Source organism: Sinocyclocheilus rhinocerous, unplaced genomic scaffold (assembly GCF_001515625.1).
Source record: "Sinocyclocheilus rhinocerous isolate Xijiao unplaced genomic scaffold, SAMN03320098_v1.1 scaffold432, whole genome shotgun sequence".
Classification (NCBI taxonomy): Eukaryota; Metazoa; Chordata; class Actinopteri; order Cypriniformes; family Cyprinidae; genus Sinocyclocheilus; species Sinocyclocheilus rhinocerous.
In genome coordinates, this window is record NW_015627225.1 from 1,620,228 (window position 1) to 1,634,415 (window position 14,188).

Sequence of the window (14,188 nt, forward strand, 5' to 3'; positions counted from 1 at the left end):
ATTGAGGTGTTTTGTTGTTGGATGTAATAATGAATATAGCAGTCGTCATTTACTCCCGACATCTGAGCCGCTGAAGACGCAGAGGATTAACGTTACTTTCGTTTTGAAGGGAATGCGCCGATCCCCCATCTACCTAAATGCATCTATGGTCGCGTGAATCATTCGTGATCGAGCTTCATCTACACAAGAAGTGAGTATAAGGTTTTTTATCAATCTTTGCAAATCGCCTTTCCTAATATGTGCTAGTTAGCCAGTTTCGCGGCTAAAGTAAACAGTACTGCTCATCACCCACAGAAGAGAGGGGCGGTGTGAGCAGAGCTCATTAGCATTTAAAGCAACATGGACTACAATTGCTTGCTAAAAACAGAGCACATTTTGACAGGGGAAAAAAGGTGTTTTTACACTATACCATTGAGAAATTTTAACCAAAGTATGTTATAGACTTCTCAAGACCCTAAAGAATCATGTCAACTTATATCAAATGGGCATCAGATGACCCCTTTAATAGTTAGCTATAGGCTGCTCTTTCTGTACCACCAAGAAAGCAACAAATATTTTGTTTATAATTAGCGAAATTTAATTTTGTCACTTGACTATAAATGGCTGTCATCTCAATACATTTAATGAATGTCTGTTTTCCTTAATTGTCATTTCATTTGAATATCAGCATTTGAGAGATTTAGTCAGTCGAACACTTTTACAGCTAATTTGCCTAATTGTGTTTCTCTTGAAAATAGTGATCTATGACATTGTATTAGGCCTATGTTGAATATCAAACGTTTCAGTGTCTTTTTGTTAATGAGGGATTTGTGGAAACATTGATGTTTGTAAATCTTTGAAGTAAAAAAAAAAATACTTAAAAAATGCAAGATGTGCATTTCAGACACCTTCAACATGTAGGCTACTTCGATCATTGCATTTTTATTCATAGTGTTGTTATTATGACATCTACAAAATATGTCATAAAATATATGACCTTTTAGATAAAATATTTTCAAATAAATGTACTTTTTAGAGGAATCTCTTTTATTGGGATTCTGCTTTGTCATTGGTTGTTCAATTATTCAATTAAGTTGTCAAAAAAAATGTAATGCATAGCATTAACATTATGCCCATGCTAAACTTAAATCTAAATATGTTATTCTTAAGAGGGCATCTTACCCTATACTTTACAGACATGTCTTTGTTCATGTTTATCTTCATTTTTATAGCACCATATGCCTTGTGCTAATGCAATGAAATCGATCAGTACGCCTAACCAATGTAATTATATGACAAGGACAATAAAACTGAAAAACAACAACAACAAAAAAAGATGCACTTTTTCCTCTATAATACAAAAATATTGTTCAGTTTTTTACCATCACCACAGGACCATTATTTACATTTAGGCTTTATATACCATAATAAAAATTGAAGAGTAGCCTATCAAAGACATAAGTACCTATGTCTGTTCAGGAGTGAGTATATTTGTGCAGCTAATGTTTGGAGGTCAGCGCTCATGTGCATCTACTGATTGACATCTTTCTTTGGGATTTAATAAATATGTATGTGTCTACATGGCCAAGATGAATACATATGATAGAAGGCAGACTTTTTAAATTCATCTTCTTTTTCTTTCATCAGATCGCCCGGTTCAGCAGGCAGTCTGCATATTGCAGTCAGCACACGTCGGACTTGCTGTTTGTTCTGTGTGTGTGTGTGTGGCTCTATTTGAAAGAAGGACGGGGGTGTATGGAAAGCTCATACACAAGACTAGAGAGAATCAGAGAGTGAGGGAAAGAGAAAGGACAGAAATCAGAAGGATCCATCTCAGAATTAACAAAGAGAACAGCTGAATGATCATTCATTCTTCTGCAGAGAGGTGAGTGCATGGCATCTCTGTTATGTGTGATTCAAATAGAGAAGCAGATGACTTTTAACATCTCCGGGCGAACGCAAAAAACAGGTCAGGAGAGCAGGTCAATGCACTTGTCTTGCATCTTTGTCTGAGTGGTCTGTGTGGCTAGTTTGCGTATATGCCACATCCTGTTGATCTTTTTTATGATGGAATGAGCTTTTCGTATTTTTCAATCAAAGCTTGACTACTGTGGTTCCGATCTCACTGTCATGCTGTTTTTCCAGATATTTAATAACTAGTGTGGTTTGAAGCCAGACGTCAAAAGTGTCAGTGCGAGTAGCCGCATTTTGTTGGTGTGGCAGATTCTGTTGTTTTCATTAACGTACGGGTGCCAGTGCGCCCTTTTAAATGTTTGTTTTTGGGTTGCCATGCAACAAAAGTGAGTGGAACAGGAAATTGATGCGATGATAGATGCGGCTGTACTAAGAGCATGCAGTGATTGACCAAACTGTTGAAACGTATGCCCACACCCCTCTCACAGATACCTTTGAAGGTGATATTGTCAACCAATTAGATGATGAAAACACTCCACAGACTTGTTAAAAAATATTGGGTTCATGCATTAAAAATAGCTGCTTTTTATAGCATCACATCATTCGCAGGGTCTCTTTTGTCCTTGTCTCCTGGAACAGACGTCAGCTCGCTCTCTCAGCTCCCAGACGTCTGGCTTCCTGTCTACGTATAATATCCGTGAACTGTTTCAAAACGTATCCCGTTCACACTATCAGCGACAGCACAACCACACAATTGCGTCAAAAGATGATGTTCAGAGACTAGCACCTGTGGCTGATAGTGCTAGAACCATTTCAGATGTACCACAAAAGACGCAACCGTCCAGGTTACTGTCTCTTAGCAACAGCGGGCCATTCACCTCCACTGTGCTGGTTGCCAGGAATGACGATGTTTCTTAGAGCTCAAAGGAGAGAGTCATCGGCTAACAAGACATGCATATACGCACTCTTCCTCTTTTAGATCTAACAGACTGCGAATCCAGGAATGCATTTCCGCCGACGGGTGTCTGAGGGGATTTAAATGAAAGAATCTTCTAGAATCTGTGCGAGTGGAATGAGTTTAACTGAAATTTTACTCTTTTCCCCAGGTCTTCGCTGGTGGTTTCAAGCTTAGCATCGTCCTGAAGAGCTACAAAACATAACGTTCATAAACAACATTCATAAAAGTCGACAAAGACGTGATGCACACTCCAGCGTCCATGCTGTTGGGGGTGGTGTTCGCTCCCTTGGGCCTTGTGCTGGTGTTCACTGCAGCGATCACACCGCAGTGGAGGGAGGGACAGGCGCGGTTGGGTGCGGCAGGGCGTGCCGGAGCAACGGAGCTCCTCCTACTTCGTTCGGACGGCCTATGGGAGAGCTGCCTGCAGGTGGTGCACTCTGAAGTTAAAGAGTGCTGGCCCGTGTCAGGGTCCTACCAGCGGGATGCTCGGGTTCGAATGGTCCAGGGGATGGTGCTGTCATCTCTTTTCCTGTGCGGCGCAGGGATTGTCCTCGCCAGCGTGGGTGTCCGCTGCTGGACTGATATCCCGCTTAGGAGCGTAGCGGCAGCTGGTGGCCTGTTGGTGGTGCTGGCAGGTGTGCTCAGTCTGGCTGCGTTAGGAGTGTACACTCATAATCTTTCAAAGCTGGGGATCGAGGTAGATTCAACCGTATCAGAGACGCAAGGACTCAACGTACACAAGCCACCCCGACTAACATTACACCCGGCCGGGTCGCTTTATTTCGGGTGGGTGGGAGCTTGGGTACAGGTGCTGGGAGGGGCCGCGCTGCTTTTTGGGTTCAAAAGCATGAAGTGTTCATCCTGCCGTAAGCAGAGACTCAAAGACAGTGCAGAGATGTATGAGGTGAACTGTTAGATGGATGAAGGTGAAGGTGAAGAGACTTATGGTGTTTAAACACACTGGCACATGACTCAATGTAGTGCAGCTGTAGTGTTTATGAATTGGACAAAAAAGACATGGGAAATGATACACGTGATGTGTCTAAAGAGAACTATATTAAAATATGTTGGAAACTGTTAACAGAAGCCTTAAGGCTTGTTCACACCAAGAACTATACTATAAAGACAACTATAACAATAACTCTATATTAGCGACCATACCAACAAAGTCAGGTTAATTCTGATTGTCAATGTTTTTGTCATGAATCTTTCTGAAAGCGATTTCAATGACATCGCTCCTCTGTGTCGTTATCATTATTGCTTTATTGTTTTAAAACTTTATATAGTTATCGTCCTTGGTGTGAACAGGATGTCGGTTCACACAGAACGCGCTTTTGCTTTCTTCTGCGCTTTATAATTTTTTCTGTATTCTACGATTCTATTTTTACTGTTTTGTTTTTGGTTTTGTCAATTTTTAAAAACACTACTAGAGACATTGCGTTCCTTTTAACTCTCATGCGACACGCCTCATTTAAACGCAAAGATGCGTTCTGTGTGAACGGTCCCTCAGCTGATAAGACATATATTGTAGCCTATGAGTTGTCTATTTCGTGGCAGATTTTACTGTTGATCACGACAGTACTGTATTATTCTTTCCAAAGCTGTCGTAAAATGAAAGCAATGTACTAGTGTCACAAGGCTGTTGGCATTTGTGGCTTTTCCCGCTATTACGATCTTTACTTGATAAATCTTTACGTTGTAAATATATGTAGTTATTGACTGTAATACTATATGTGTTAGACTACTGATTAAATGTTCCAAAGCACTTTTTCCTGCTGCCCATGTCATGTGAAAAGTAAGACTGCTTGTAGTTGTAATAGGCCTATATCATCACACCTGCACAAACTATCTATTGGCTTGTCATGCTAACTAATAATGATTTTACGCAAAACAACTTTTTTGGTTAAATACACAGCCACCTGACCTGTACATTCCCACATCACAAAGAGATGAGGTCAGAAAACGTCATTAGTTTAAATAAAAATATTTTTTTGAGACAATCAAATATTCTACTTGAAAATTAAAATTGAAGATCTTTTTTCAAAAAATATTTAACAAGTATTTAAACCAATTTCAGTGGAACAGGTGTGGTGAGATTGGCTTTGGCTCTGCATAAACATACAGCAATTATATACTTTGAATAAACAAGGCAAATGACAAATATCATTCAAATCTCATGTTTCTATTTCTTCTTTCTTATTTCATAACTCTGTTTATATCGTATAAACAAAAATTAACAGTAACATAAAATAAATTATTATTACATTTTGGGACTTTTTCCTTTCTCTACAGGAGCATGAAGACACAAAAACACCCAAGTCATTTAACACTCACTGCTCTCTTTCTAGAGATGAGTTTCTCAGTTTAGGACAAAAATGTTTGACTTTATAACCAGTTTTTGCCTTGGATAAATAAAAAAAAAAAACACTATTTGTCTGGTGACATTTTAAAATAGAATAAAAAGAGAGTAAAGCTTCAGAAGCAATAATATATATATAAACACAGCCATTTTATGCATGATTATACACTGTTGGTATAAAAACACTAAAAGACTCAAAGGAACAGGTGACTGGAGTGTGAAACACCTCATGACCATAACACATGGCGCCACTGTGTGGCAATTCTAGGGAAATGACCACTGCTGGGCATTTAATACAAACTATGCACAATGAGGTATATTTTTTTCCCTCAGGAAATATAGTTATAACTTGTTTTCAGGATCTGCACTGTCATACATTTTCTACATAATAAAAAGAATACATTCTTATAAAATCATACTTTCTTGTCTATCTAGTCTGAACATACCAGAAACATTCATAAAATGTTTCTGACATATTTAGGGAAACCTTTCACACATACCTGACGTAAAAACAAATATGCATCATATTCATATAATTAATCTAAAATATATATTTTAAAAATGACATACAACAGTATATAATCAACATCCTTTAGCAAGTGCCTAAAGTTAGATTTGTTCTTTTGCCAGCATCAGGCAGTTCATCATAAATTCAGTGATAGTTTTTAGTGAATGAACAGCAGAAGTATGAAGTAGTTTTGAAAAGCTCCAGATGATAGATCTTACTTCTGGTAAAACAGCCAGTGCTCTGTCCCAGATGGCTGCAAGTCAGATCCATATATTTATCCCAGCGTTGCACTTTCATTTCTTGTTTTGTTATGTTTTAATAAGAGTACAGGAAGGAAACGGTTGTCATATGTAAAAATAGTTGTCTGTAGTTTTGTCTGTGACTGTGGTATGTGTTTGCATCGGCACCTGTGCCTCTGTAGACGTGGAGCCTCTGTCATCAGGTGTCTCTGCATCTACCAACTGTTCTCCATCACTCAGATTCAGTGTGCTTGCCTCGTCTTTGGCCGTGGACACTGTGTCTATGCTTGGCGAGTCTGTCTGTTTGTACTGTCTCTCAATGTCCTGCAGCAGCTCTTCATTGAACTTCTTCCACTGATGGAACTTCTGCGGTGAGAACTCAGAGTCCTCCAGGATCTTGTTAATCAGGTGAAGCTCTGCTTCCTTCGCCTAGAAAACACCAGCAGCCAACGAGAAACTAAGAGACCGCTGTGTGCATGACCTACTCTACCTGGCTTCCACACACTACCAGTCAAAAAAGTTTTAATGTTTTTGAAAGAGGTCTCTAATCTTCAGCAAGGCTGCATTTATTTGATCAAAACTACAGTAAAAACAGTAATATTTTGAAACTGTATTACAATTTAACACTTCAGTGTCACATGATCCTTCAGAAATCATTCTAATATGCTGATTTGGTGCTCACTTATCATCAATTATTTTTGGTGCTCAATTATTAATGATGGTTCTTATTATTAACAATGTTGCAAACATTTTTTTGGAAACTGATGTTTTTTTCAGAACAGAATTTATTTTAAATAGAATTCTTTTGTAACATTATAAATGTCTTTACTGTCATTTCTTATCAATTGAATGCAGTCTTAATAATAATAAAAGTATTGATTTCTTTTCTTTTCTTACTTTCCCCAAAGACTTGTATGGTAGTGTAGCACAATTTCTACAGAAAGAATAAGAAGCATCTGTTTCAACATGAATAAGGAATGTTTCTAGAGCTCTAAATCAGCATATTAAAATGATTTCTGAAGGATAATGTGACAATCAGATTTTAAAATGTACTAAACTAGAAAACAGATCTTTTATATTGTACTAATATCAAATAGATGCAGTCTTGGTGAGCATAAGAGACTTCTTTTAAAATCATTAACAATTAATTAAATATCAATTAACAATTAATTAATCAATTAACTTTTGACTGGTACTATACTTTAAACTGTCCATCTTTTATGATTGACACGAGTAGGAAATAATAATAATAATAACAACAGTTTATTAGGGCTGGACAATAATTCAATATCAATATGTATCGCGATATAATTTTTTTCAATAACGGTGATATGATTTTTAAACACATTTCCGATATTTCGATATACATTACCAGTTTCCCATACATTGATTTTTTATGTTGGGTTGTTAGTGTGTGTGTAAATGCATGTCTTACCTTAAGTGTGCTCTGGAGGGCACGGAGTGTGTGTATCTTCTCATTGATAACAGGGTTTTTGTTGCGTTTGATGAAGGATTTACGTAGCTGGTCGTGAGTCGTCGGCTGATTCTGACCAATCAGAGACACTCCTCCTTTCTTCAGGCTATGAAACATTTCATCCATCTCATCTACTTTTCCTGAGAGACATAGAGAGATTTTGCTTGTTTAGTGAAAGTATTGTTTTTTATTAAAGAACTAATTTTAGCTTTGAAAGGGCTATAATTATTTAAAGATACAAGATATAAAGAGGCTGATCAAATTTACAATGATCCTTTACCTGCAATATTACTGCCTCCTGCTTGTGAAATGGTTATTGGTTCTGACATCCTGTTCTGCTTTCCCTTTGTTCGAGGAAGTGTGTTTGATTTTGTTTGAGTTTTCTATAACAAAATAAAGAAGAAACTCTGTTAAACATTCTATGTTCTATAGGAAATGTACACAGCCAATTTCCTCGTTTGCACGTTTGGATAATAGAAAAATGTATAATTCTGTTTATTGTAAAATTCTGTATTTATTGCAGATGATCCAAGCAGCTCTTTTCCACAAAATAAAGGTGAAGTGGCAATATTCTATGCATTTGAAACGTTTATTACTTTTATTCAGCAAGGACCCATTAAATTGATTAAAAGTGACAGTTAGGACATTTATAATGTCACATTAAAAAAGTATCACAGTTGTCACAAAAATATTAACTAAAAATATTAAGAAATGTTTCTTGAGCACTAAATCAGCTTATTAAAATGATTTCTGAAGGATCATGTGACACTGAAGACTGGAGTAAGGGCTGCTGAAAATCCAGATTTGCCAACACAGAATTAAATGACATTTTATAATCTATTAAAACATAATATCATATATTAATATACAAAACAATTATTTCAATTATAAAATATTATATTTCACAAAATTATTGTTTTACTGTATTGATTAAACCCAAAAATAATAAAATCATACAGGTTTGGAACAACATGAGTGTTTGTGCATGTGTGTCTGTTTCCCCTCACTGTATTGACTTTCTTTCGATGGGAAAGTGGTGAACGTGATGATTCCTCCTCAGATTCAGTTTCACTGTAACATTCTGACAACAAAAACATTTTACATTGATAAAGTAGTACGTAAACAGCATACATTCCATGAAAAATATGTTAACACACATACAGTAACGAGGCGTAATAAATAAATTTCTGTTGGAATTATAATCATATGAAACAAAACATACACTCGTACACATACAGCTGACTGCTGATTTTCACGCATGTCCGATAATTGACAAAAATGTAAAGAGGTTCTCATGTAGCATTTTAGCAATCAAAACTGATACTGTAGAACAGATTTCATTTGGCATGGCATATTTCCACAGAATTTGGAGCCGTCAGAACCTTCTTAACTTGACAGTGTAAAGATGCCAGCTATTAAAAATAACTGAATGTGAATGTGTTGTTTTCCTACCTTCTTCACTGTCTGGCTGACTTTGAAAAAATTTCTTATGTTTCTGAATGGCTGTGATTAAGCAATTAATCCATCTGTTGAGACAGAGAGAGAACGAGAGATCAGAGATCTCCCCATTTGCACTCCAGGTGATTTGTATTGTGTTGTATTTAGTGAAGGCCAGTAGGGGGCAGAGGTGACCTGTGAGAAATCCTGAATGTGTAAAAACCATGGAATGTGTATGTGTGCTGTAGAGAGATCAGAGATCTCCCCAGTTTCCCATTTGCACTCCAGGTGATTTGTATTGTGTTGTATTTAGTGAAGGCCAGTAGGGGGCAGAGGTGACCTGTGAGAAATCCTGAATGTGTAAAAACCATGGAATGTGTATGTGTGCTGTAGTACAGAGCAATAATATGCAGGTAAACATGAGGTGGGAGTATTTAAGAGGTTAAACGCTTTGGCGTTCACACAATCTCCAGTGCCACGGGCCGACCGACACTGTTGCTCTATATGTCTGACCCTGAGCGTCTGCTGACTCACTGCTTTACTGCAGCTCCTCAAGTGCTACTCAAGAGGTCAAGCCATTAAGATTCATTTTAGAGTTCAGAGCTTTTCATAACGAGGCTAAGATCGACTAGTGCAACCTGGCAACAGAATATCTGGACAATTGTGCCTGAAAATAATGGACTTAAATGGCATGAAACTCTTTAGAAGAGACAAACTGAGTCGCCTGATATTGGTCTAATATTATCATTTGTCAAACGAGTGGGGGACTGATACATGATAGTTAACATAACTGCCCAGGGTTCTCTCCTTAAATTATATCATCAGCTCTATTTTTAGAGGTAACAAGCACCTGAGTTCCACTGGTCATGGGACAAATCATGAAGTGTAAAAGAGAACTCCAATCTGTAGTGCTATTACATAACGTGCTCCACTCCAAATTACTGCAGAGGCGCCATGCAGTGGCTGTTGAATTATCGGACCAAACACTAAAAAACTTATTTTCACAAAAATATATTTTTAAATAACAAATACAAGCCTTTCCTGCTTACAAGCCTTTACCAACCATTACAATAATGGTTCTCAACTAGTTGGCCAATCCCACTAGGGGGCTTCGGCAAGCTGCAGGGAGCCCAAATCAGTCTTAAAATTATTTAAAGGTATAGTTCACCCAGAAATTCTGTCATTAATTACCTCCTGTCGTTCCAAACCCATAAGATCTTCTTCCATATTTGGAACACAAATTAAGATATTTTAAATGAAATCTGAGAGCTTTCTGACCCTGCATAGACAGCAACGCAACTAACACGTTCAAGGCCCAGAAAGGTAGTAAAGACATTAGGTGCGTTCGACTTGAAGCACGGCTACAGACGGCAGTCAACGAGAGTAGCCGCTTGCAGTCGGGGGCAAAGTTGAAAACGGAGCCGTCAAGCCGTCTGCTCCCGTTAGTGACGCTCGCGCGGTGTTTGCATACTCTATCACAGAACAGATGAAGTGAATTAAATGCATTATTTGTCATATATACAGACGTTTCAGAAACGTTTTCATGAGCAACAGATATATACTGATTATATACTGCTTAATACATCGCCATCTGTTCAAGAATAAAGTTCAACGTAAATATATACTATTTAAATACTAATAAAGTGGGGGAATATATGCGTTCATCAGTGTTTTATGATAAACGTGACTCAATATAACATTGCGACTACAGTAAAAAAGCTTTTACTGTTCTAAAAACACAGATTTGTGGCTATTATTGGAATTGAAAAGGTTAGAATAAACCCGAAACACACGTGATAGTTGTCATGCGGTGAATCTGGCCAATCGTGAAATGGCTGTGTCGTCATCAACGCTCCTGCAGCCGCTCTGGAGAAACGCTCTCGCGGTGCTTTGATGCCACATGTGACAGTGACGTGGCGTCGGCGCCGTCTCAAGTCGGACAAAATTACTAACCGGCATGCACTGCTTCAAGTCAGATTGCGATCGATCTGTGCAGTGCTGCATGAAGTCGAACGCGCCTATTGTTAAAATAGTTCATGTGACATCAGTGGTTCAACCTTAATTTTATGAAGCTACAAGAATACTTTTTGTGTGCAAAGAAAACAAAAATAATGTCTTTATTCAACAATTTCTTCTCTTCCGTGTCAGTCTTCGCCACACGTTTATGAAAGTAACACAATGCATTCTCGTAGCTTCATAAAATTGCGGTTGAAACACTGATGTCACATGGACTATTTTAATGATGTCTGACTCCTTACTACCTTTCTGGGCCTTGAACGTGTCAGTTGCGTTGCTGTTTATGCAGAGTCAGAAAGCTCTCGTCTCCTTTTCCTTTCACTCTGTCTTCATGAAAAATTCTACTATCCCACAGAATATTTATTAACCATTTTTTAAAGGAGCTTTTTAAATAATTAGATGAAGCTGTTTGCTTGCTACCAAAATATTTACCTTACAATTTTTATTCTCGATAATAATGAGATATTCAAAAGATAGTGTAAATATAAACTCAGCTGTCAGTATATGCAATTTATTCTAAACTCTCCCACAGTATTTGCACTATTTGTGAAGTCAACCTGTGAATTGCTTATGGCTGGCTATGCACACTAAACTTTAAAAAAGTACCTTCACATCACACACTCCACCTTTAAAAATACAATGTCATTGCATCTAACACATCTATTTAAATACAAAGGTCAAAGCATAATCATTTGCACATGAAGAGAAACTGCAGGTGCGCAGCAAAATCTAATCATTGTGACATTTCGCTACTCAGTGACTTTTACAAAATGCTCTCTAAGCTATGAAGTCATGAATGACTGTCGTTTGGATGCAGCGGTAGAGAAAATGCTTGTTTATATGCAGCTGCACTCACTTGCTCATGTCGGTTACATTATCAGCAGCGAAGAAAAAATTCTGGAAGCGCTGGTGGCACATTTTAAATACACTAGAAGATAAAGATAAAGAGAAAGAGAGAGAAAGAGATCAGATGATAATATCATTAATCTTAGGGCAGAGGCTTTAGCAGCTTAATGAAGAAACAAAAACTCATTTGTCATTATGGTGGCAGGTTGTGCTGTTCAGTGTCTGTGGACTGCGGGGGAAGATCTGAGGAATGTAAAGTGTAATTCTGTTATTCACACATCTCCGGCTGACTGCCCTCCTGCATCTGATACTCTCACAGCCAACCACAAACACAGAGTCCGAGGAGACCGACGACTTCTGTTTCTTTATGACAGTGTGAACACAAACAATCATGCTGAACGGGGTTTAATGCGGTTCAGTCAACAGATACGTTTCCCTTCAAATTTGACTTAGCTGCAAATAATGAATGGGTAACCAGAAGCAGCGTGTTCTGTATAGTGCAGGAGATACTCACTACTTCCTCTTGTGTTCTCCTGCGCTCTCTATATTGTAGCTGCCGATCTTGATTAAGCCCTCCGCCTTCTCCTCCTGCACAAATATATGGGTTTAATAATTATTTTAAGTACATCTACATTACCAGATTTTGTTAAGAGATAAAGATGCACAGATATTATAATTCTGGCTGATACAAAGCTGATAATTAGTCTCATGTTATGGATAAATAGCCGATACTAAAATTCTACACTATTTTGTCTCAGTAAGTTAAAGGAATAGTCAACACCAAAACAAACATAATTCTGTCATAATTTCTATAATCTCTATCATTTTCTGACCATCATATCGTTTCAATCCTGTATGACTTTCTTTTTTCTGGGGAACATGACATTTAATATTTTGAAGAATGCTGGTAAACGTACGGTTTCCCATTGACTTCCATTGTGTGGACAAAAAAAACAATGGAATTCAATTGGTACCAAAACTGATTTTTTTTTACAAACAACAGAAAATGACAGAATTTTCATGTTTGGGTGGACTATCCCTTTAAAAACAAAAGTTTCATTTAAAATACAAAAAGTAAATTTAGGCATCCCAACATTATAATGTACAGTATGAAGAATGGATATTCATTTTAAGATTTGTTAGAGATTATATTTTACAGTTATTTTATTTATTTTATTTAGTTATTCAATTTGTTTTATAAATGAGCATTAGATGATGAAAAAGATCATCTAATTTAAAAATAGGAGAAAATAAAAGCACAATTAAATATCTATCGGCCAATAAAAAAAGTAATATCATCCATCCAATATGTTACCAATACATTGTGCAAGCAGGGTTTCATTCAATTTTACAAAAAAAAATCTTAATATAATAATTTTAAGATACTAGTAATTGGTTACACAGATTGGCACTTTATAAACTTGTACTAACCTGTTGGCTGGTATACCAATACAGTGTAGGACCTTTCAGGACAAACCAAAATCTCTGCCATTTCTGAGTCATGAAGACATTTGTTTCTTTTCTTTTCTTCCAGAGCCATCCGTCACAGTCTGGGCGGCCAAGTTCACGACAGGACACCCTCCTCCGGCTCAACGCTGTCCGTGTTCCTTAAGTGTTCATATGAATCAGGATAGTGTCATTATTTTGCAATGGATGAAATAAGATGTCCTGGAAAAAATAGTAAATGAACAAATCCATGCCTGACCTTTAGTAGAGCTCTTTTTGTTCTCCTTTTCCTCCTGCGGTAAAAAGAAACGTATAATTACTTTGAGATCACAGGGTTTAAAGAAGACCTTCTGCTGATTTCATCAGAGTTGCCACATTAGAAAGACTTTATTGTGAGATGCCCCAACAGATGCTTCTCAATGACTCATGGCACACTCAAGTTTATCATGCCCAAGGGCACAAGGATGACAAATCATTATAGTATCTCTCCAAAATAGACCTTGCTTTTTGACTATGAAAAAGTGCAAAGTGTACTGAGTTGTATGTCATACCAAATTAATGCTTATAAATGTAATAAATGTTTTTTGTTCTTACTCTTAGTCCTGCCATGTCAGGACAGGAGCTTGTGCTGGCTCGGTTGAGCTCTGAGCTTTGTGGGGATGGACTCCTTTCTGCAGATGAACCTATTTCCAAACTCTTTCGACTTGCACGCAGAGAATCTACAAAAGTGAAGACAGATTGAAACATTTTTTAGAGAGCCTATGAGATGAAATCGGAGCTGTAAATGTCTGTAAGCTAAACAACAAATCTATATGCTCAGCAACAAAGAATACTTAAAGGGGTCATATGATGCTTTTTTAAAGATCATTATTTTGTGTATTTGGTGTAACAGAATATGTTGACATGCTTTAATGTTCAAAAAACACATTATTTTTCAAATACTGTACATTATTGTAGGTCCTCTATGCCCCGCCTCTCTCAAACGCTTCGTTTTCTACAAAGCCCCCTCCTT

At 37.4% G+C, this 14,188-nt stretch overlaps 2 protein-coding genes across 4 annotated transcripts in view; one reads left to right on the plus strand and one right to left on the minus strand.

Annotated features, from left to right (window-relative positions):
- The first annotated feature begins 1,778 nt into the window (after positions 1 to 1,778).
- LOC107721904 (claudin-23-like) lies at positions 1,779 to 4,820 on the plus strand. Its single transcript, XM_016530116.1, has 2 exons — positions 1,779 to 1,864; positions 3,000 to 4,820. Exon 2 carries the CDS (start codon positions 3,093 to 3,095, stop codon positions 3,765 to 3,767), a length of 675 nt encoding a protein of 224 aa, XP_016385602.1. The 5' UTR covers positions 1,779 to 1,864; positions 3,000 to 3,092; the 3' UTR covers positions 3,768 to 4,820.
- Positions 4,821 to 4,898: 78 nt separating this feature from the next.
- Positions 4,899 to 14,188, minus strand: part of LOC107721552 (connector enhancer of kinase suppressor of ras 1-like) — a 36,257-nt gene continuing 26,967 nt past the window's right edge. For all 3 annotated transcript variants that reach the window (XM_016529649.1, XM_016529644.1, XM_016529635.1), the window contains 10 exons: positions 13,771 to 13,895; positions 13,436 to 13,469; positions 13,162 to 13,337; positions 12,245 to 12,318; positions 11,741 to 11,812; positions 8,884 to 8,957; positions 8,439 to 8,512; positions 7,712 to 7,814; positions 7,393 to 7,571; positions 4,899 to 6,386 (listed from right to left, as the gene is read on the minus strand). In XM_016529649.1, coding sequence (XP_016385135.1) covers positions 6,063 to 6,386; positions 7,393 to 7,571; positions 7,712 to 7,814; positions 8,439 to 8,512; positions 8,884 to 8,957; positions 11,741 to 11,812; positions 12,245 to 12,318; positions 13,162 to 13,337; positions 13,436 to 13,469; positions 13,771 to 13,895 — 1,235 coding nt within the window. In that variant the 3' untranslated portion in view covers positions 4,899 to 6,062. The remainder of the gene's footprint in view (positions 6,387 to 7,392; positions 7,572 to 7,711; positions 7,815 to 8,438; positions 8,513 to 8,883; positions 8,958 to 11,740; positions 11,813 to 12,244; positions 12,319 to 13,161; positions 13,338 to 13,435; positions 13,470 to 13,770; positions 13,896 to 14,188) is intronic.

Bases quoted from the DNA above. Each gene is read 5' to 3' on its own strand.
- LOC107721904 (XM_016530116.1), top strand. From the start codon at position 3,093: ATGCACACTCCAGCGTCCATGCTGTTGGGGGTGGTGTTCGCTCCCTTG.